General features: G+C 36.0%; 1 protein-coding gene across 5 annotated transcripts in view; it reads right to left on the bottom strand.

The window, feature by feature from the left end:
- CEP85L (centrosomal protein 85L) overlaps window positions 1–25500 on the bottom strand; it is a 223697-nt gene that overhangs the window by 36273 nt on the left and 161924 nt on the right. For all 5 annotated transcript variants that reach the window (XM_082730950.1, XM_082730949.1, XM_082730951.1 and 2 more), the window contains one exon: window positions 9152–9331. In XM_082730950.1, coding sequence (XP_082587076.1) covers window positions 9152–9331 — 180 coding nt within the window. The remainder of the gene's footprint in view (window positions 1–9151; window positions 9332–25500) is intronic.

Genomic DNA, 25500 nt, shown 5'->3' with positions numbered 1-25500 from the left:
GTAATTGCCAATATAATGGTTTGCTCTCCCAAATTTTATTAACACTAACACTTTGCACAATCTAGTTTCTTTCACGCCTTATCTAATTTCTTTAAAGTCCAATATAACAACTTTTATTAAAACAACTTCAATTAGAAAAATAAACCACATCTCCTTTTATCTATTCATTCCATCAATAACATTAGGATCCAGTTATTACCTTGGGTAAGGAGCAACCCTGGTAAAACTGACAAATCCCATTATTTACTGGGGATTTCTCAGGATTAAAGGCCAGTGTGCTGGTGTGACAATTTGTGATCTAATGGAACTCACAGACTCCTGACCATTATAATGACCTGAAAGACCACATAATACAATTCCCTTCTTCTTTTTTCACTGAAGTATAATTAACATACAGTGTTATCTTAGTTTCAGGTATACAGTATAGCAATTCAACACTGTGTACATTACTCAGTGCTCATCAAAATAAGTGTACTCTTGATCCCCTTTATCTATTTTACCACTGCCCCTCTCCCCCCCCAGCCTCTGTGGTAACCACTAGTTTGGTCTATGTATCTCAGAGTCTGGTTTTTTTTGGTTTCTTTCTTTTTCTTTTTTTTTTTTTTTTCATTTGTTTTGTTTCTTAAATTCCACATATAAGTGAAATCATATGGGATTCGTTTTTCTCTGACTTGTTTCACTTAGCATTATAATCTCCATGTTCATCTTTGTTATTGTAAACAGCAAGATCTCATTCTTTTTTACATTTGAGTAATATTCGGTGGCACTTATATATACCACATCTTCTTTATCCATTCATTTATCAATAAACACTTGAACTGCTTCTGTATCTTGGCTATTGTAAATAATGCTACAATAAACACAGGAGTGCATATGCCTTTTTGAATTAGTGTTTTCATTTTCTTTGGGTAAATACCCAGTAGTGGAATACTGGATCGTCTGATAATTCTATTTTTAGTATTTTAGGGAGCTTTCATACTGTTTTCCACAGTGGCTGCACCAATTTGCCTTCTTACCAATAGTGCACAAGTGTTCCTCACCATTACTTGTTGTTTCTTACATTTTTGATTTTAACTATTCTGACAGGTGTAGGGTAATATCTCACTGTGGTTTTGATTTTAATTTCCCTGATGATTAGTGATATTTAGCATTTTTTCATATGTCTGTTGTAAATGCTACATCTAATAAGGAGTTAATATCCAAATACACAAAGAACTTATACAACTCAACATCAAAAAACAAATAATATGATTACAAACTAAACAGAGGATGTGAAAAGACTTTTTTCCGAAAAAGATATGTGATTCCTTTTTTGAATATGAGGTCCAGAGATCATTAGTAACTTAACCACAAGTCACTGAGACAGAGGTAAGTAAGATTTAGATATAAATCATCTGACTGAAAGGTCAACATTCTTTCAATTCTTCCCCACTGTACATAACCTGATTTCTATACTCTAGCAGCCACCTGTGCCTGGACTCCCCATTGATAAAGCAAATGACCCTATAAGTTACAGAAATAACTAACCAGCCTATTTTTACTAAAGGCTCCCTAATTCATTTTTATTTCTTTAAGTGTCTTAAATGTGATACAATGATGTCCTCAAAAAGCATCCAATAGAATAGGTTGATCATGATGTCTTCTATTACTCAAAGATGTCCTTGTTTTCTTCTTTATCTGTGGCTGGTCAACTGTCTTTTCTGCTGTCAGGTCAGGCTTGCTGCCTTTGATCACTAATCTCTGCCAACAGCCTCCTACTGGATACTATTTATGTTACTTGTTGACTATAAGTTGATTACACATGATCACTGGTCTTTTTTTTTTTTTTTTTTTTAAGCCCTTTGCAGATGAAAAGCTGTGTGTGTGTGTGTGTGTCTGTGAACTTTCAAGTTTTATATGTTGATTACTAAAATCAACTTCAGTAATTACCTCTAGGCAAATAAGGAATCACTAATAACTCTTCCCTATTCTATTTATAAAAGGTTAGGTTTTTATTCTTTCGAAGAGATACCATTTAGTACTGAAATTATTCCTAGAAGGTAATAGGATGGCTCTGTTTTCAGAAAAGGTTTACAAATGAATATATTTTTCTTCATCTTAAATACAATAATTAGAACAAAACAGACTACTGAGGAAATGTTTTCCTCCAGGCTTTGTTTTGTTTTTAGTAAATTATTATTATTAGAAGCAAAAAGCATTGGCTGAAGAGTTAAACTGTCTTAAAAAAAAGAAACTGTCTTGAATTTTACTCCTAGCTTTTCAACAGTTTCTACTTACATGCAACTGAACAAATTACTCAACTCTTCTTCAAGCTTCAATTAGCTCATTTTTAAAAGTGGGGGTACAGTATTTATGCCTTACGGTTTTTGTGAAGATTAGTTAGTATTAAATGAGAAAATGTATTGAATATACCTTAACATGCTGTCTGGTATATACAAGAAAGAATTTATCAAAGAGTAACTTCCATTGTTGCTGTTATCACATTAAATGTTTTCCTGTTGTAGCATCAATCTTGATCAGGATAACAGAAAGGAAATGTAGAAAGAAACAATGCAATCCAATCTCTTGTGGGTCTAACATGCTGGTCAGCTGATGCATTACCCATGAGTTTTTTACTAGCACCTATACTCCCTTCAAGAATTCAAATCATCTCCGTGGCCTCTGACACAAACTCAACCAATTAAACCAACTACACCAACCCTCCTTCTTAATTTTTCTGTTCTACACATTTCCATTATCAACTGCCTCACTCCACAGAGAGACTATTCCCCTTTTCCAAAACTAATTCCTCCATCTTGGCATCTGTAATCAACCCTTCCCTATTTATCTCAGGAATTTGCTCTATCATGCACTCCTCTGACATCTTTAATTATTTCTACTTATTCTTTCATAGTCCTTTGCTGGGCTTACCTCACTCTTTCCTTCCCTCTTGGCAAAAATCACTTGAAAGCATCCATCCATCCATCCATCCATCCATCCATCCATCCATCCATCCATCGATTCATTCCCTATGCCAGGCACCACGAACAGTGCTACATATGCTACAGTGACAAACCAATACACCCCTGCCATACTGGAGCTTACAGAGAAAAACTAAAACATAACGATTATACAAAAATCGTGGTAAGCACTGAAAAAACAAACAAGAAATGCTCTAAACATAGGAAAGGAGGAGTTGGAGGAGAAAGATATTTAAGATGAGACTTGACAAAATAAATAGGTGACTGAGTAGTGGGAGAAGACAAGTATTTACCAGGCAAAGAGAAAACTCTGTGTCAAGACTCTTGGGACCAGAAACAAACCATGACCTGTCTGAGCAGCTACAAGCACCACACCATGACTCAGTACACTAAGGGGAGACTGACAGAGCCTAGGGTTATATAATTAGGCAGGGTCTTTTTGGCTATGGGAAGAATTTGATTCTCATTTTTAAAGATAACTCCCAGATGGCATGCTGGGTAATGTAAGTGAAATGACTGCATCTTTCTTTGAAAAAGTTCAGTCCTATTTGTTATGCTCCACAATTAAGTGAAACCATATGATAATTGACTCTCTCTGCTTGACTTATTTCACTCAGCATAATCTCTTCCAGTCCCGTCCATATTGCTACAAAAATTGGGTATTCATCCTTTCTGATGGAGGCGTAATACTCCATAGTGTATATGGACCACATTTTCCTTATCCATTCGTCCGTTGCAGGGCATCTTGGTTCTTTCCACAGTTTGGCGACCGTGGCCATTGCTGCTATAAACACTGGGGTACAGATGGCCCTTCTTTTCACAACATCTCCATGTCTGGGGTAAATACCCAGGAGTGCAATTGCAGGGTCATAGGGAAGTTCTATTTTTAGTTTCTTGAGGAATCTCCACAGTTCTCCAAAGAGGCTGCACCAACTTGCATTCCCACCAACAGTGGAAGAGGGCTCCCCTTTCTCCACATCCCCTCCAACACATGTTGTTTCCTGTCTTGCTAATTTTGGCCAGTCTAACTGGTGTAAGGTGATATCTCAATGTGGTTTTAATTTGAATCTCCCTGATGGCTAGTGATGATGAACATTTTTTCATGTGTCTGATAGCCATTCGTATGTTTTCATTGGAGAAGTGTCTGTTCATATCTTCTGCCCATTTTTTGATATGATTGCCTCTTTTGTGTGTGTTGAGTTTGAGGAGTTCATTATAGATCCTGGATATCAACCTTTTGTCTATACTGTCATTTGCAAATATCTTCTCCCATTCCGTGGGTTGCCTCTTTGTTTTTTTGACTGTTTCCTTTGCTGTGCAAAAGCTTTTGATTTTGATGAAGTCCCCAAAGTTTATTTTCGCTTTTGTTTCCTTTGCCTTTGGAGACATATCTTGAAAGAAGTTGCTGTGGCTGACATCAAAGAGATTACTTCCTATGTTCTCCTCTAGGATTCTGATGGATTCCTGTCTCACGTTGAGGTCTTTTATCCATTTTGAGTTTATCTTTGTGTACGGTGTAAGAGAATGGTCGAGTTTCATTCTTCTACACATAGCTGTCCAGTTTTCCCAGCACCATTTATTGAAGAGATTGTCTTTTTTCCACTGTATATTTTTTCCTGTTTTGTTGAAGATTAATTGACCATAGAATTGAGGGTCTATATCTGGGCTCTCTACTCTGTTCCACTGGTCTATGTGTCTGTTTTTATGCCAGTACCATGCTGTCTTGGTGATCACAGCTTTGTAATAAAGCTTGAAATCAGGTAACGTGATGCCCCCAGTTTTATTTTTCTTTTTCAACATTTCCTTAGTGATTCGGGGTCTCTTCTGATTCCATACAAATTTCTGGATTATCTGCTCCAGCTCTTTGAAGAATACCGGTGGAGTTTTGATCAAAATGGCATTAAAAGTATAGATTGCTCCCGGCAATATAGACATTTTAACAATGTTTATTCTTCTGATCCAAGAGCATGGAATGGTTTTCCATGTTTTTGTGTCTTCTTCAATTTCTTTCATAAGTGTTCTGTAGTTCCTCGAATACAGATCCTTTACCTCTTTGGTTAGGTTTATTCCCAGGTATCTTATGGTTCTTGGTGCTATAGTAAATGGAATCGATTCTCTAATTTCCTTTTCTGTATTTTCATTGTTAGTGTATAAGAAAGCCACTTATTTCTGTACACTGACTTGTATCCTGCCACGTTGCTGAATTGCTGTATGAGTTCTAGTAGTCTGGGGGTGGAGTAAATAGCATGGAGGACATGGGGAGTTAGAGAGGAGAAGGGAGTTGGGGGAAATTGGAAGGGGAGGTGAACCATGAGAGTCTATGGACTCTGAAAAACAATCTGAGGGGTTTGAAGTGGCAGGGGGGTAGGAGGTCGGGGTACCAGGTGGTGGGTATTATAGAGGGCACAGATTGCATGGAGCACTTGGTGTGGTGAAAAAATAATGAATACTGTTATGCTGAAAAGAAAAAAAAAAGAAAGAAAAAGTTCAGTCCTCCACACTACGAAGAATGGCCAGGAGGCTGTGGAATAACTGGAACTCTCATACACTGATACTGGAAGTGTTACAAGATACAAACACTAGGGAGAACTCAGATTTCTTTCTTTTTCTTTCTTCCTTTCTTTCTTGCATCCCACAGATATATTTATTCATTCCACAAAGGAAACAGCACTTCCACAAGTGTACTGTAATGTGCCACGTTCCCATCTAACAGAGCCGACTGAAATTTACAGCCAGGGTGACGTTCCATCTGCTGTGTACTCCTGGTAGAGCTGGTTATTGACCATAAGCAGGTGCAGGAGTTGAAGATTTCAAAGTTTTACTACTTTTATCAACACTCCTGATTTTATTAACGATGAAGCCCATCAACCTCACTCCTACCCAGATCTTTTGGTGCACTTGGGTATAGTTGGGCTTCATGGGGATCTAAGTGTTTTTAATAAGGCTTGGAAGCATCTCAGCACAGGACAACTGGCTCAGGATGCCCCAACCCACATAGCCAACTCAGAAAGGTCACTAAGTGTGCAGAATTCACATAGTTTCTTGTAAGTTAAATATCTATTTACATTTACTTATTTACATATGAAATGTAGGACTCAGAAATTCCACATTTAGGAATTTATTCAGCAGAAATGAAAAACTGTCTGGTTTAAGAATGTTCACAGCAACCTTATTCAATTTCCCCAAAATGCAAACAATCCAAATATCCATTAATAGCAGAGTAGATACATTGTGATCTATATAATGGGAATGCAACTCAGTAGTAGATAGGAATACATTCAACAATGTGAATAAATCTCAAAGATATTAAGTGAAAGAAGACCAACAAAAATATATATATATACAGTATGACTTCATTTATAGGAAGTCCAAGAAGACTCAAAACTAATCTATGGTGATAACAGTGCTTCAGAAAGAGGAAGGAGACTGGACTAGAAAGTACAAGGAAACTTCTTGGGTGACTGAAGTGTTTTTTTTTTTAAGTAAACTCTATGCCCAACATGGGGCTCAAACTCATGACCCTGAGATTAAGAGTAACCTGTTCTATTGAATGAGCCAGCCAGGAATCCCAGATGATTGAGATGCTTTGTATCTTATTTTAGATAGCAGTTATATTGCTATATACTATTAGTAAAACAAAACTGAACACCTAAGATCTATACATTTGACTATATATAAATTAGGCTTTGATTATTCAAAATGTAATTAAAAAATACATGAAATTGCAACAATAACCAAAAAAAAAAAAGGTGATGGAGATAGAGGGAAAGCAGACAGGCAGGGCAAGATTGATTTCAGAGACGACAAAAGCTTTGCCAAGATATAATAACTTAGACCAGTCTGGATTCTATTACATATTTAGATGACAGGCTTAATCAGTGTTAGTAAAATTTTCAGCATGAATAACTGAATTTAGAGTAATGAACAATAAAGAAATCTTGTTTTAAGAGAAGGGCACTCGAAGGCAAATTAAGAATTATGCTTTGGATGAACAGTTTGAAATATTTTTAAGACATCCAAGAAGAGGGGCGCCTGGATGGCTCAGTAGGTTGGGCGCTGCCTTCGGCTCGGGTCGTGATCTCAGGGTCCTGAGATCGAGCCCTGCATCGGGCTCTCTACTCAGAAGGGAGACTGCTTCCCCCTCTCTCTCTGCCTGCCTCTCTGCCTATTTGTGATCTTTGTCTGTCAAATAAATAAATAAAGTCCTTAAAAAAAAAAAAAAAGATATCCAAGTAGAAACTGTCAAATATGTGGTGAGTATATAAATTGATTTTATTAAGCACTGGACACCAAAAGTAATAAAAGATGAGAAGACTTTGGATAAAACATAAAAATATATTTTAAAAATTGTATCCACTGAATTGTTACAATTTTCTTTTTTTTCTTAAAAGAAGGCTCCACATCAACGTACAGATTGAGCTTATGACCCTGAGATCAAGAGTTGCATACTCTACTGACTGAGCCAGCCAAGCACCCTTGAAACAGCATTAATTTTCACACAATCTTTTAATTAACAAATATCAGGTCAGGAAATATTTTAATCCCTCCTACATCTATATAACCAATATTTCCTTAGCTCCCTCTCCAGATTATGGTATTGTACGAAGCCCCACAAATATAGAAAAGAAACAAGAAACAGGTACTTAAGTTACTTTTAAGTTAGCCAAGATAAAATACACCATATAGCTGAGAAAGAGAAATCATGTAAAATATTTGTCAGTTTTTGGAAGATCAAAATTTTAATTCACACAAACACATATATGTGTATATATATATGTGTGTGTACACACACACACACACACACAAATGTCAATTGAGTTCTCTATTAATAGTTCCAAACGTGCCTACAGAAATCACGGTAATTTTTTCAAGATCACTTGAATGAAAGGTTCGGTTAATAGAATAATAAGCTGGGTATATCAAGAGAGAAATCTAAAACCAGTTCTGCAACTAAGTTAGCAGCTTAAGGATCTATACTTCTTTAGTAAATTAGGCCTAGTAGATAATCTACTTGATCTTTAATGATACTATAATGGAATGAGATGAAGTATATAAATACTTTAAAAAAGGCAGAAAGGTCAAATAAATATACAGATATATTACGTACATATAGATATTTGGCTTTTCACCACTTGTTCAGAATCCGGGGCTGCAGCTTAAATAACATGAAGTCATGTGCTTATAAAAAAAAAAAAGTACCATCTTTATTTATACCAATCCTTTATACCCAACATGACAAAGAAACTGAACCCAAAAAGAAAAGAAAAATAGATATTTGTGTCACATCTCAGTTTAGGCAACTAACTCAAGAAAGGTTTCACTATTCATTAGCAAGATATACTGTGGGTTTTTTTTTTTTTTACTTTTTTATTTTTTTGTAAACATACATATTTTTATCCCCAGGGGTACAGGTCTGTGAATCACCAGGTTTACACACTTCACAGCACTCACCATAGCACATACCCTCCCCAATGTCCATAACCCCACTCCCCCTTCTCCCAACCCCCCTCCCCCCAGCAACCCTCAGTTTGTTTTGTGAGATTAAGAGTCACTTATGGGGACGCCTGGGTGGCTCAGTGGGTTAAGCCACTGCCTTCGGCTCAGGTCATGATCTCGGGGTCCTGGGATCGAGTCCCGCATCGGGCTCTCTGCTCAGCGGGGAGCCTGCTTCCCTCTCTCTCTCTCTGCCTGCCTCTCCGAATACTTGTGATTGCTCTCTGTCAAATAAATAAATAAAATCTTAAAAAAAAAAGAAAAAGAGTCACTTATGGTTTGTCTCCCTCCCAATTCCATATTGTTTCATTCATTCTTCTCCTACCCCCTTAACCCCGCCACGCAGCATCTCCACTTCCTCATAGCAGGGAGATCATATGATAGTTGTCCTTTCCAACTGACTTATTTCACTAAGCCTAATGCCCTCTAGTTCCATCCACGTCATCGCAAATGGCAGGATTTCATTTCTTTTGATGGCTGCATAGTATTCCATTGTACTGTGGTATTTTTTAATCCCTCAAGAAAATCCCTAGATTTTTGTGAACAGCACAGGTTTTCTCAAAAGTTACCGCAAAACTAATCATTTCAATATAAATGTACAACCTACTATAACACACATCTGAAATACAGCAGATGACGAATAATTATATGTTGAAGGGCTGTTATTGACCTAATTCAACTTTATTAAAAATACCTACCTTTTCTTCCAGTTTCTTCTTCTCTTCACTAAATTGGCTTATTCTTTGTTTGAGAAACTGATTGAGCTGCAAAACCTCCTTCTCAGTAGATGCAAGCTTTTGCTCAAGTTCCTCTTGCTGGGAATGGGACACTGACTGATCAGAAAATGGAGTCTGGAGTGAACTGTTCTCATATTGTGGCTATCAGGAAAGAGGAAAAAAAAAGATAAACGTTTACTTGTCTTGAAAAATTGGGAAGAAATTGGAAATCAGGTAGAGTACAGAGAGTATATCTAGGCTTTAGCAACAGAGAGACCTTGGCATGAATCCCAGCTCCCCTATTTTGTAGTTATATGCCATGATTAAATCAAGTTGATTTGCTTACCAGTGCCAAGCCTCAGTCTTCCTATCTATAAAACAGAAATAATAAAGCTTACCTTGCAGTGTTTTTTGTTTTTGTTTTTTGAAAAACAGAGGTAAAATATATAAAGTTCCTATCACATAAACAGAAGCTTAATAAAAGCTTTTTTGGTTATAAAGTATAATTAGAGACACAGTAGTACATTAAATAGAAGTGAAAGTTCCAGGGAAATAGAAACTAAAGAAAAAATTCTTAACAGGTGATCACTTCCAGCTAATATTAAACTTGGTAAGTACTTTTGATTTTTTTTAAAGATTTTATTTATTTATTTGACAGACAGAGATCACAGGTAGGTAGAGAGGCCAGCAGAGAGAGAGAGAGGAAGGAAAGCAGGCTCCCTGCTAAGCAGAGAGCCCGAAGTAGGGCTTGATCCCAGGACCCTGGGATCACGACCCAAGCCGAAGGCAGAGGCTTTAGTCCACTGAGCCACCTAGGCACCCCATAAACTTGGTAAGTATTAAGAAAGTGTTTCCCCTAACTAGAAAATAAGGTCCATGAAAGCAGAAATTTTTGCCCACCTTAGTTGTTCTTAGACCCCTATTTCCTAGAATAATCACTGGCATAAAATAAGAGCTCAAAAAAATAATTGCTGATTGAACAAATGTATTCTTGTTTCCATGAGTGAGGCTTTGTAAGGACTTCAGATGAGATCTTTCCCGTTTCCCTTGCAGCATTACAACCAGGAGAAGGCAGTCAGAAAATGTATATATTTCCTCAAGTAAATTAGAATGTGGTAAGTGCCAAAAGAGATACCAATAAAGTAATGTCAAAGTGAAGAAACATTATTTTTCTACTTACTCAACACAAGTTGAATAATAATGTCCACAATAAGTGGACATTATTTTTCTACTTATTCAACAAGTATTTACTGAGCACATGTTAGGAATTGTGTACTGGGATTCAACAGTTGATAAAGTCAAGTCCCCACCAGTTTAGTAAAATATCACAAAAAAAGAAAATGAAAACTGTGTAAGTACTAAGATAGTGGTACTATATGGTAGCTAAGGGAAGTTTTATACAAATGAATTTGAACTAGACCTTGAGGAACTCATACTTCACCAAAAGGTGAAGCTACAATTCAAAAATTACATAAATAGCATTTTATCATGTGCTGGGTATTTCAAAGATGACAGACTCTAGCACTATCCTTCAAAAACTCAAATTCTATCAGAAGCATATGAGAAATCCTCAGATAATTATATACAGGACACCATATAATACAGTAGCCAAAGAAAAGTCATCTTTTTTTTTTTTTAAAGATTGTATTTATTAGAGAGACAGACAGACAGACAGACACTGAGTGGGGGGAAGGGGCAGAGGGAGAGAGAGAAGCAGACTCCCCACCAAGCCCAATACAGAACTCAATCCCAGAAACCTGGGTTCATGACCTGAGCCAAAGGAAGATGCTTAACTGACTGAGCCACCCCAGTACCTATGAAAAGTCAACTTAAGTACAAAGTATAGGGAGGTTGGAAGATAAATGAAGACAGCACCAGAAGAATAAGGAAAAAAGCTTTATGGGGGAGGTAACTTTTGAGATAGACTTTGAAAATGAGGAGGATTCTGATAGGAATGGAGAAAGACAGAAAAGTATTCCAGAAAGAACATTTTAAAAAGGTAGAAATGGAATGTATTCAGAGTACCCATATCTTTAAAGTATGGATAAAAGAGGGGGGGGGGGGATGGATAGAAGGAAAAGTTTAAAAATCCAAGTGGGGCCATACTATAGAATCACAAGGTTCAGAATTAAATCTTAATTCATAGGAAATGGGAAAACTTGTGATCGCTTTATAACAACAAAGTAGCATGATTTAAGAAGATTGTAAACTGTGTTTTGTAAATTTCTGTATTCCCTGGCATTTAGCGTTATGTGTAGATTCTCAGTAACGTTTGATTGAAGGGAAAGAGAAGGGTAAAAAGGACAAGCAAGTGCTATAACACCTGGATGCAGTGGGCAGCAGGAATTAGAAGATACTGAGAATGGATATGAATTCACTTTATGAAATTATTCTAGGGTCTCCTGGGTGGCTCATATCAGTTAAGCACCTGGCTTTTGCTTTTAGCTCAGCTCATGATCTCATGGGTTTTAAGATCAAGCCCCATGTCAGGCTCTATGCTCAGCAAAGAATCTGCTTGAAGATTCTCTCCCTCTACCCCTCCCCACAGTGGCACATATGTGAGCTCTCTCTCTCTAAAATAAATCTTAAAAAAAATTATTCTAACCTAGTTGGACAAAAAGAAGAGCTGAATAAGAGCACACAAAACAGAATGAAGAAAGTCTAGATGTAGAATTGAGAAGATTTAGCAAAAACTTTTTTTAAAGAAGTGAATAGACAGGAAATGTCATCTATGACCATGGTTTGAGATTTTGAGTCAAGTAACAGGGAAGATCATATTCTGAGCTGAAGTAAGGAGGTCATATAGAACAGGTCTATGTAGATGTACTTAATTACAATTAGAACCAATTGATATTAAGATACCAGTTGAACATACAAATAGAGATGAACAGTAGATAGAGATGTGGGCCTAGAACTCAGTAAGATGGGTAGGCTAGGCTAAGAAACTAAAAAAAAATAATATGGACTTATAGTTTCTAATTTGGCATGTAATGAGCTCAGAAATTTCCCCTTCATCTGTTTTACTTACAAGTAAAAAAGATGAACAAACTGAAAAATCCGTAACTCTTCTTAGATCTGACAGAAATAAGGTCACAGAGTAAACTGCTACCCCCAGAATTGGAGAAACAAGTGAATAGAGAAAGTCACACTTACCAGAACAGAATCTTCCTTGCAACCAATGCTGAAGTAGGAAAAAAGAACTGAAACTGATGGAACTACTGGAGGCTCAGAGTATACAAGTCTGAAAGTCAAAAACTCCAGGGAGACCCAGTCACAGGAGACAACTGACTTGTCTGAGTTTTATCTCCATGAGCTCTACCATGTCCTCACAGTGAACACCAGGGAAAAATCTCTTCATGTTTCCAGCAGGAAGAGGAGAAAAAGAACCACTCTGAAATATACCAGAATACTATGTTCTTCTTAACAAGACCTGTCTTCAGGATAAACTATTTAACTAGAGACTAACCTACCTAGAAGAAAGCTAACCTACCTAGAAGAAAACACTAAATTCCAGTTGCCTTGAACCATCCTGTCCCATGATTGAATGGGAAGTTCACATTCCAGGAGCACAGGCACATGAAAAGAATAAGACTTGATCACAGGACTACAGAGGACTTCTCCCACTATACCTTACCATTTTATTACTAAAGGCATATTTATCACATTTCATTTGACTTAGTACATCAGGTCTAACTTTCAACAAAAAACTAAATATATTAAAAGGCAAAATCACAGTCTGCAGATATTGAACAGGCATGAGAACCAGAGTCAGATATGATAGGAATGCTGGAATTATCAGACCAGAGATTTTTTTTTTAACTATGATTAATATAGGGCATTAATGCTAAGATAAACAACAGACAAGAATAGATGGATAATGGAAGCACAGAGGTGGCTATTCTTAGAAAGAAGAAAAAAAATTAGACATCAGAAATACTGTTAACATAAAAAGGAATGTTTCTGACGGGTACTTGGGTGGCTCAGTTGGCTGATCATCCAACTCTTGGTTTTGGCTCAGGTCATAATCTCATGGGTCATGAGACTGAGCCCCACATTGGACTCTGCACTTAGCAGAATCTGCTTGAGGATGCTCTCCTCCTGTCCCCCTAACCCCTGCTACCCCAAACACGTTCTCACTCTCTCAAATAAACATTTAAAAAGAAAAAAAAAAAAAGAATGTCTCTAAACACAGTTCTTCCAAAACTTAAGAAGAAAAAAAAAAGACTGTTAAAAATAAAAAAGAATATCCAAGAACTGTAAGAACTGTGAGATAACTATAAAGGGTATAACACTACAAGGAGGAGGAGGAAATGAAAGCAGTATTTGAAACAGTAATGACTGAGAATGTCTCCAGACTGTCAGATACAAAACCTCAGACCCAGATATGATTTCACTCATATTTGGAACTTAGGAAACAAAACAGATGAACATGTGGGAAGGAAAAGAGAGAGAGAGAGAGGAGAGGATACAAACCATAAGAAACACTTAACAACAGAAAAGAAACTCAGGGTTGATGGAGGGAGGCGGGTGGCAGATGAGCTAAACAGGTGATGTGTATTAAGGAGGGCAGTTGTTATGATGAACACTGGTTGTTATACATAGTGATGGATCACTACATTCTACTCTTGAAACCAATATTACACTATTTTGTTTAGTACTTAAATTTTAAAGAAAAAGTTAAGTGGCGTAGCTAAATTAATTTCAGAAAAAGCAGACTTTACAGCAAGGAAAGTTATCGGGGTCAAAACTCTAAGAGGACTTAACAATCCTTAATGTGCATGTGCCTAACAAGACAACAGCAAAAAATGTGAGGTAAAAACTGAGAGAACTACAAGGAAAAACAGATGAATCCACTTTAATAGTTGGAGATTTTAACAACTCTATATCAGAACTGAAAACATCCATCAAGCAGAAAATTAATAAGCACAAAATTGAACTAAACATCATCCTCAACTGACTGGATGTAACTGACATGTATCGATAGACTGCTTCAGATTACACATTCTTCTCAAGCTCACATAGAACATTCACCAAAACAGACCACGTTTTGGGTGATAAAACATGCCTTAACAAATTTAAAGGAGATATTGTACAATGTATGCTCTCTCCAACCATAATGGAATTAAACCAGAAATCAACAGAAAGGTAGCTATAAAATCCCAAAATGCTTAGAAATTAACCCATTTCTAAACATGGGTCAAAGAAGAAATCTTGAAAGAAATTAAAATATTTTGTAGTAAATGGAAATGAAAATGCAGATTATCTAAAATTTGTAGGATGCAGTCAAAGCAGTGTTTAGAGGGACATTTATGCCATCAAAAGCATATATTGAAAAAGAAGGATTTAAAATCAATTATCTAAGATTCAAGCTTAGGAAACTAGATAAAGAAAAACAAAGTAGGTAGAAGAAAAGAATAAAGGCAGAAATCGATGAAACTGAAAACAGAAAATCAATACAGAAAATCAAAAACCTGAAAGTTCACTCTGGAAAAGACCTATAAAATCAAAAGCCTTCTAGACAGGCTATCTAAGATAAAAGAGAGAAGACACAAACTTACTAATACCAAAAGTTAAAGGGAAGTATCACTACATTGTGGACATTAAAAATATAATAAAGGAATATTATGGACAACTTTATGTCCACATATTTGATGACCTAGATGAAATGGACTAATTTCTTGAAAAACACAATCTGCCAAAACTCATGTAAGAAGAAATAGATAATCTGAATAGGCCTAAATTTATTAAAGAAATTGAATCAATAATTAATAGCCTTCCAAAATGGAAAGCACCAGGCTTCGATGGGTTTACTGGTGAATTCTATCAAACATTTAAGAAGAATATTATACTGACTTTCTACAATCTTTTCCAGACACAGAAGCAGAGGGAATACTTCTAACTCATTCTATAAGGCTACAATTATCCTAATACCAAATGAAACAGAGACATTATAGGGAAAGAAAATTACTGGGGTACGTAGCTGGCTCTGTTTGGAAGAGCATATAAATCCTTCAGGCTTTTGAGTTCAAGCCCCACATTGGGTGTAGAGATAACCAAAAGAAAAGTTTTTTGAAGTAAATAAATAAATAAATAGAAAGGAAACCACAGGCTAAATATTCTATAAAAGCAGATCCTAAAAAAAAAAAAAAAAAAAAAAAAAAAGCAAATTAAGTCTAAGAATGTATAAACAGAACTATTTACCATGACCAATAGAAATTTATCCCAGCAATTCAGGCTTGTTTGACATTAAAAAATCAATTAATATAATCCATCACACCAACAGGCTACTGAGGAAAAAATAAATGTGACAAAATTCAACAGTTATTCATGATAAGAACCTTGAGCAAACTTAGAATAGAGGCGAACTTACTAAACTTGATAAAGAACATCTACAGAAAACCTACAGCTAAGAGCAGAATTAATGGTAAAAAACTGGAAGTGTTCCTGCTAATATCAGTAACAAGGCAAGGATGTTCCTCCCACCACTGATTTTCTACACTGTACTGGAAGTCCTAAAGAATGCAGTAAGACAAGAGAAGGAAATAAAATGTATGGCAGTTGGGAAAAAAGAAAAAAAAAAGTTTTTGTTCATAGATGACATGATCACCTATATAGGAAATCACTGTAAAAAGACAACAATAACAACAACAACAAAAACAAACCCTCCTGAAACTAATAAGCAGTTATAGCAAGGTTACAAGAGACAAGGTTAATATGTGAAAGTCATTCTTTTCCTATATACCATCAATGAACAAGTGGAGTTTAAAATTAAAAACACACTGCCAGGTACCTGGATGGCTCAGTCGGTTAAGTGTCTGCCTTCAGCTCAGGTCATGACCCCAGCGTCCTGGGATCCAGCCCCTCATCACACTCCCGGCTAGGCAGGGAGTCTGCTCCTCCCTCTTCCTCTCCTGCACCTTCCCCTTCCAGCTTGTGCTCTCTCTCACACACACTCTCTCTCTCAAATAAATAAATTCTTTAAATAAAAAAATAATAAAAATAAAAACACACTGACATTTACATTAGCACTCCAAAAAATGAAATAAGTAAAAATATATCAAAATATATACAAGATATATATAAGTCAAGTTACAAAACTCTGATCAAAGACATCAAAGAAGAACAAAATAAAGAGACACTCCATGTTCATAGATAGACTCAGGGCTGTCAAGATGTTAGGTTCTTCCTAGCTTAATCTATAGATTCAATGCAATCTCAAGCAAAATCCTAGCAAGTTATTTGTGGATAGGAACAAACTGATTCTAAAGTTTCTATGGAAAAACAAAGGATCCAGGATAGCCAACATAATACTGAAGGAGAAGAACAAAGACAGAGGACTGACACTATCTGACTTTAAGACGTAAAATAAACCTACAGTAATCTAGAATGTGTGACACTGTGGAAAGACCAAACAGATCAATGGAACAGAATAGAAAGCCCAGAAATAGACTGACACAAATACAAGTTAACTGATCTTTGACAAAGGAACAAAGCTATACAATGGAGCAGAAAGAAGTCTTTTCAACAAATCATGGTGAACAATGGGACATCCACGTGCAAGAAAATCAATCTATAGACACAGGTTTTACACTCTTCAAAAAAACAACTAAAAATGGACCACAGACCTTAACATAAAATACAAAACTATAAAACCCCTAGAACATAGGAAAAAACCTAGAAGACTATGATTATGGCAATGACTTTTAGATACATTACCAAAGGTATGATCCAAAAAAGAAACAAATAATAAGCTGGATTTCATTAAAAATTTCTGCTCTGCAGAAGACTACCGAGAAAATGAGAAAACAGGCCACAAATTGGCAGAAACTATTTGCAGATGATCCATCTGAAAAAGGGTTTGTATCCAAACTATAAAAACTCCTAAAACTCAAAATTTAAAAATAACATGATTAAAAATGGGGTTAAGACCTGGACAGACACACCTCACTGAAGAAAATATACAGATGGCAAACAAATATATGAAAAGATGTTCAAAATCCAACATCTTTAGGGAATTACAAATTAAAACACAGAGCAACCTAACTCCACACACCTATCAGAATAGCCAAAATCTAAAACACTGGCAACACCAAATATTGGTGAGGGTATGGAACAACAGAAACTTCCATTCGAAATGGTGGGAATGTAAAGTATTAAAGCCACTTGGAATGACAGTTTGGCAGTGAGTTGAAAACTGAAAATACTCTGACCACATACACGATCGAGCAACTGTGTTCACTAGTATTTACCCAAATGAACAGAAAGCATTCTATACAAAAAGCTTCACATGGAAGTTTTTAGCAGCTTTATTCATATTTGCCAAAACTTGAAAATAACTAAAATTTCCTTCAGTGGGTGAACAGATAAACTGTGGTACATCCAGATAATGGAATATTATTCAGTACTAAAAAGACATAGGGACATAGAGGAGGGGTGCCTGGGTGGCTCTGTTGGTTAAGCTCATGACCTCTGGCTCAGATCATGATGCCAGGGTCCTGGGGTCAAGACCAACATCTGGCTCCCTCCTCAGCAGCAGGGTCTACTTCTCCCTCCCCCTCTGCTCCCCACCCCGACTCTGTTTCTGCTCTATCTCTCACTTTCTCTCTCAAATAAATAAAATATTTTAAAAAAAGACTTAAGAAATTTAAGAGTATATATTATGAAGTGAAAGAAGCCATCTTGAAAAGTTATATGCAGTATGATTCCAACTGTATCACATTCTGGAAAAGGCAAAACTATAGAGACAATAAAAAGACTGGTTGTTGCCAGGGGCTAAGAGAGAAGAAGGAATGAACAGGCAGAGCACAGATTTTTAGGGCACTGAAACTATTCTGTACGATACTACAATGATGGGATATAGGTCATTATATTTTTGTCCAAACTCACAGAATTGTCAAGACCAAGTGTGAACCTTAACATGAACTACGGCCTTTGAGTGATAATGATGTGTCAATATAGGTTCAATAGTAACAGAGATACCCTGTGATACGGGATGTTAACAGTGAAGAAAGCTATAGGTATGCGGTGGCACAGGATACATGAGAACTCTGTACATTCTGCTCACCTCTGTTTTGAACCTATAACTGATCTAAAATATAAGATTTATTAATTTTACCAATAATAAGGTGTTTCTAGGACAATGAAATATACACATTTCTGGAAAACCATTCAAAAATCAAGCACTAAAAGTAGTAGGTCTTAAAGGAAAAGTAAAAACAAAAATAGTCCATTCAAAGCCTATACAACTTAAGCCAGATTACTAATCAAAACTAACTGGGGAGAAGAGCTCAACATTTTGGACAGGCAGTCATAGTTAATACTGAACAACCATATGCACAGAAATTATCAAAATGCTGATGTCATTTTAATTAGAGAAGGTCTGATGGGTGTTGAGATGATTTAGTTAGAACTCTGCAATACAGGGACTACTATTCAGGTGGGGAGGAGGCAACACAACCTGCCATGTCCCCAAACCACTAAAAGAGAAAGTCCATTTCTAAAGGCAGCACAGCACTCTTACAGTTCTCTGAAAATTCAGCTTGAAGAGGCTTCTGCTGCCAATGCAGTAGGTGAGCCTAGGCCTTTTCTGTAGCCTGCCAAAGATTCTAATTTAACTCCCACTAGTCTAACTCCCCTTGTCTGAAAGAACAAAACAAAAACCGCATCAGAACCAACGCAACTTGAAAACTACACCGACAACATTCTATCTACCATTTGTGCATAGGCAAATCTGCACTACAGAAAAGTGTTTCATAGCAGGACAGGCTGTAGAACTTGTACATGAAATGAAGCAGACAGAAAAAGGAAAATCTGAAGCCAGAAATGCTTTAAGCCTTTAAATTCTTTTTCAGGCTCTGAGTGTCTTCCCTTCATTTCTGTGACAATACCACATACCACCCACTCCTGCCATGTCCCTTCACAGGCTGTGCTCTTTTACTGCCTTCTAAAATATGGCTAGTCCCTGTCTTCACTTCTGAGTCCCATTTTCTTCACTCCTTGAATACATGATCATGCCCAACCTTCAACCACCACCCAGGTGGACTGACAAGTGCTAAATCTCTCATCTCTCCCTTAGACCTACAATGTGTATCAGCCTCATTCTTCACCTGAGTCCTAAATTTACAATATATAAGCTTACCTCCTTATTTTCCTCCTCTAAACTTATTCCTGATGTTGTCATCTCTATCCTGATCTTTGACAATATGAACCAAGCAATTTTGCCCATTCTCTAACTCACTAAACTCCTTAAATCAAGCCCATGCTTAGTCACAGAGAGCTTTAATAAATATTCCTTCTCTTGTCATGACCAATGGTGTTTTAAAATTCAGGTGTGTTCATCTAAGTTTAAGACTACTGAGATAGACTCCTAACTAGTTTCTGCCTGAATATCTACCATAAATCTGTTATGCCACTGGGGTAACCAAACTAGGATACTTCGGAGAGTAAAAGAGGGTGCTATTAATCACTGTGCTAGTACAAAAGGCATTAACTAACTGGAACTGTACCTAAATGGGGGACAAATGGGCCCTTTACTTGACGAGCCTGCTCATGTCTGTAAGCACACTCTCACCACTACTCTTCTCTCATTTTGCACTTCATCCACACACAATAATTTATAGTTTTCCAAATGCATTATTTCTTCTCTTGCCTTTGGACTTCTTCACACACAGTATATTATACCTCAAGAACTTTACCTGCTAAATTCTTTTACTTCATCAGGTTCTCAGATCAGATATCCTGCCTGCAGGAAGTCTGAGCCAGCCTCTGAAGACTAGTTTCTATGTTCTTAGTAGGGATTCCCATGGCACTTTATCTAGATCCCATTTGAGTACGTCAAACTTTATCTGTCTTCCTCATTAGACTGTACACTATTTGAAGAAAACAACTTCACTCACATTTATATTACTAGTACCTATACAGTGCCTTATCCACAGTAAACATAAATAATTTTTGAAGAAATGGTTACACAGCTTTTTGACAGTCTCTCTGTAGACTTCAAGATCCATGAAAATAGAAACTATTCTTCATTCTTGTGGGTCCAGCATTTACCACATTAGATGTTTATGTTTTGTTGAACAAGCTCATTTGTAAAGGTGGAACTCATTTATAAAATGCTTAATAAAACCAAACGGCTTGGTAGTAGAAAAAAAAAGCTGAAGGAAAAACACATAGAAAAAAATTATATAAATGGAAAGAAAAAGTACAAAATGGAAAGAGAATAAGACATGATGCATCAATGAAGTTTAATTAAAATAAATATTATTTGGTTGGTCTTTCCAACGGTCACATCTGAATTAAAGGAAGGCATCTCTTTCTTCTTCATTTTTTTAAGATTTTATTTATTTATTTGGCAGAGAGAGAGGGAGAGAGAGAACAAGTAGGGGAGTGTAGGCAGGCAGAGGGAGAGGGAGAAGTAGACTCTCCCCAGAGCATGCAGCCTGATTGGACTCAATCCCAGAACCCTGGGACTATGACCTGAGCTGAAGACAGACGCTTAACCGACTAAGCCACTGAGGAGCTCCTTTGGTTTTTATGTTTTGTTTTTTTTTTTAAAGGTTTATTTATTTATTTGACAGAGAGAGATAGAGAGAGATCACAAACAGGCAGAGGCAGGCAGAGGGAGAGAGGGAAGCAGGCCGCCTGCTGAGCAGAGAGCCTGACATGGGGCCCGATCCCAGGACCCTGAGATCATGACCCGAGCTAAAGGCAGAGGCTTAACCCATGAGCCACCCAGGTGCCCCACAGTTCCTTTAGTTTTTAACAAAAGGTAAAAAAAAATCCCTTATATTCTATTTGTTTGTTTGTTTGTTTTCCAAGAATGCCTGTAAACTACAGGTTGAAATCTTGGTATAAAGCATTATAAATACAAATCTCTCTTCAGTTCAAGCAATTCTACTATTAAAACAATCTAGAAAGTGTGAATTTTAAGATGAATATCTAGTTCTCATTTTCTACCTATGAGATTTAATGATGTTTTTCAGGTCATCTTGATTGTAAGGCTATTCAAAGTTTTTAATAGGTAAATAGTTATTTCTCAAGAATATGTTTATAAAAATGTTACTTTATTTCAAAAATTTATGTATTTAAACTCAAATATACAGAATATGAAAATTTTAATTTTTTTTGTTTAATGTGCTATGGAAGTAGGATGAATAAGCTACGGGGCCCCAAAATGTATATATAAAATGCTGTGCATAAATAATATTATTCATACATCCAAGGTAAAAATTCCTTTGCTATTATTCTTCACAGAAATTGAAGAAATAACTCTAAGATTTGTGTGGAATCACAAAGACCTCAACAGCCAAAGCAATCCTGAGAAACAAAGAAAAAAAAATTAAAGCCAGAGGTATCATGCTTCTGGGTTTCAAACTATACTAAAAAGCCATAATAATAAGAACAGTATGGTACTGGCACAAAAAGGACCCATCAACCAATGGAACAGAGTAGAGAACCCAGAATTAAATCCTGGCATATACAATCAAGGTGTATTTGACAAGAGAATACCACAATAGAAGAACAACAAATGTGCTGGGTAAACTGTAGGAACACATACAGAACCATGAAATTGAGTCCCTATCTGACACCACTCACAAAAATTAACTTGAAATGGATGGAAGACTTAAAAGATCTGACACCATAAAACTCCTAGAATGAAACACAGGGAAAAACTCATCATATTGGTCTCAGCAATGACTTGTTTTTTTGGATATGACATCAAAAGCACAAACAACAAAAGCAAAAATCAACAAACAGAAGTACATCAAACTCAAATGCCTCTGCACAGAAGATCTAATAATTAACAAAATGAATAAACAACCTACAGAATAAGAAAATATTTTAGGAAAACATATATCAGGAAAGGATTAACATCCAAAATATATAAAGAACTTGATTTAATAAATTAAAAATAAATAATCTACTTTAATAAAAAATGGGCAAAAGAAAAAAATATGGGCAAAAGAACTAAACAATATCTTTCCAAAGAGAACATCAAAATGGCTAACAGACACATGGTCAGATGGTCCATATCATTAATCATCAGGAAAATGCAAATCAAAACTACAATGAGCTACCCTGTCACACCTGTTAGAATGACTATCATCAAGAAGACAAGAAATTACAGATGCTGGCAAAGATGCAGTGAAAAAGGAACCTTTTACACAGCATTGGTGGGAATGTAAATTGGTCCAGCTACTATGGACCAATAAAATAGATCTACCATACAATCCAGCAATATCATTTCTGGGTACATTCCCACAAGAAATGCAAACAGGGTTTCTTTTTGTGAAGATTTAATTTACTTATTAGAGAGAGAGAAAATGAGACAGAGAGAGAGAGAGAATAAGATGAGGGAGGGTCAGAGGGAGAAACAGACTACCCATTGAACAGGGAGCCTGATGCAGGACTGGCTCCTAGGACATGACTCTAGGATCATGACCTGAGCAGAAGGCAGATGCTTAATGAACTGAGCCACCGAGGCACCCCACAAACAGGATTTTGACAAGATACATACCCTCCCATGTCTATCACAACATTATTCATAATAGCTAGAATATGGAAAAACCCATATGCCCATCAGTGGATAAAAAAGATATGATGTTACATATATACGGTAGAATATTATCTGGCCACAAAAAGGAAGATATTCTACTATTTATAATGGCATGAATTGACCTGAAGCACATCACATTAAGCAATATAAGTCAGACAGAGAAAGAGAAGTACTGTAGGATATCACTTATGTGTAGAATCTAAAAAAATTAAACCTGTAAAAACCAGAGTGTAAAATGGTGGTTACCAAAAGATGAGAGGTGCAGAGATGGAGGTCAGGGTGATAGGATACAAGGGCATAAACTTGTATGGAGTAGTAAATATGCCACAGAAATTTCATGCACAGTATAATGAATATAAACAATAATACAAACTATAACTATTTAATGCAATAAATACTACTACGTTAGTAAACATTATATAAATGTGTTAAAAGTACCAGTCTGCATACACCTTAAATTTACATATTACAGGTCAGATTTATTCAATGAAAAAAAGAAAAGCACTATTCACACACCAAAAATTTTTTATTTGCTAAGTATTTTATCATATTTGTTGTTCTTTTAAAACCTTGCTGTTTTTCAGTTATCTATTGAAAAAAAGTTCATCTCATATATTTGTAACACCCATCTAGTACTTGCAGTGTTCCTTGTATTCCCTTTTATTAATTGCCCCTATCTTTTGAAGTCTAATTTCTCAACAATATTGTAACTACTGTAACTAGATAATTTAAAATCCTTCTACTATTTTCAGCAGCCCCCTTTCCCACATCCTGCCAGCTATTTCTATATGTCCTTGTAGCCTGACTTGGAGAGCCCTCTACTGGCCTGATGCTATGTCAAAAACCATTTTCTTCAGCTTTCAAATGGATAGTAAGATACACACATTTTTGATAATATAATAATTGTATAATTCAAGCTAACCCTTTATTCAGAAAAATAAAGTTACAAGGAGAAACTGCATGATTCTATAAAACTGTTATGAAAGCAAATTACACTACTTACATAGTACAGAAATACCACTGTTAAATAACTACACTATTAATCCCAGTACCATAGAGCCTTACTATCATAAGATAGAACTAAAAGATGAGACCACATTGCAATGAGGTATTCTGATGTATTAGTGACTGAAGTATGATAAGCAAGCTGGAATTTCTCTTAAATGCTTCTGCCTTAAGTAAGTCTGAAGATTAGTTGGTCTTGAATATTTCCTTTAATTTAAAAAAAAAAAAAACAAGTTTGAAAATTTAACGGAGGAAAAAAATTCCACTTAAAATGACTTTTTTAAATTCCAGAAATAAAGACAAAACAATTTCCATAAATAGAAATATATACTGCCATAAAGTTATTAATCCTCACTTTTGATCCCAATAAAAATGCCAATAGTTTTTAATGTTTTGGAAGTAAACAAGCCAAGCAGAAAGTCTATATAGAAAACCACATAAACAAGTTTTAAGAAAAATTCTTAAAAAGAGTATGAGAAAGCCACCTTTTCAGTTGTATAAATTTTGTTATAAGGCCTTATATACCATGTGTTCCCATTAGACTGTACTCTCAGTGGCAAAACCAACCTCATTCACACTTCTATTCCTTGCACCTAGACATTGCCTCACCCAGAGTGAACATAAATTTTCAAGAAATGGGTAAACATGTTTACCTATATGGCCTCTCCCTCTTTTTTTGAGGTCAATGAAGGTAGGAACCATTCTTCACCTTGGTGACCTCACAACTTAAGACAGTGGATATTTAGTAACTATTCTCTCAGATGGGTTCATTAGTGAAGACAGGACTTATTTATAAAATAAATACTCATTAGAATTAGAGAAACTTCATAGTAGAAAATAACAGATATAGGAAAAAGAAATAGAATGACACATATAGAAGAAAATATTATGATAAATTCAGAAAATGTATTTTCAAGTCCAACTATTGACAAAAAGCTAATTCTTTTATATGTACAGGGCTTATAAAATTAATAAGCAAAAAACCAATACCTAGCAGAAAAAACCGAAGTATGGATAAGAAATGACATTTCACAGAAAAGAAATATGAATGGGACTTAAATATGTAAAAAGAAATTCAATATCACTCAGGAGGAAAACATATTAAAGCCATATGAAGAAAAGAAGAAAGATCTCAAATTAGCGACCTATAGCCTAAGTCTGGAAAGAGAATAAATTAAACCCAAAACTATCAGAAGGAATGAAATAATAAAGATTCAAACAGTGATAAATGAAATAGAGAATATAAAAATACAGAAAATTAATGAAACTAAAATGTGGTTCTCTGAAAAAAATCTCAGCATAATTGATAAACCTTTACCCTAGATGGACTAAGGGAAAAGACCCTAATTACTAAAATCAGAAATGAAAACAATGACACTATCAACTCTATAGACATAAAAAGGATTAGGAGTACTGTGAACAATTAATTATACACGGACAAACTGGATAAACCAGATACAATGGACAATTTCCTAAAAACATAAAACCTACCAAGACTAAATCATGAAGAAAGAGAAAATCTGAGCAGACCTATCTATTAAGAGATTGAATCAATAATCAAAATCTCCTCCCACCGCTCCACTGCTCCACTGCCCACCATCCCCATCCACTCCGAACCACCCCAAACACAAAGCCCTAGCCCTGGACCTGATGGCTTCACTGGTGAATTCTACCAAACATGTAAAAAAAGAATACCAATCCCTTTCAAACTTTTCCAAACACTGAAAGAGGAGAAACTACATGTCCTATGACCAAGTAGGATTTATTCCTG

This window comes from Mustela nivalis, assembly GCF_964662115.1.
Source record: "Mustela nivalis genome assembly, chromosome: 5".
Lineage (NCBI taxonomy): Eukaryota > Metazoa > Chordata > Mammalia > Carnivora > Mustelidae > Mustela > Mustela nivalis.
Note: the sequence above shows the minus strand (reverse complement) of the source record. Positions and strands in the feature narration are given on the sequence as shown.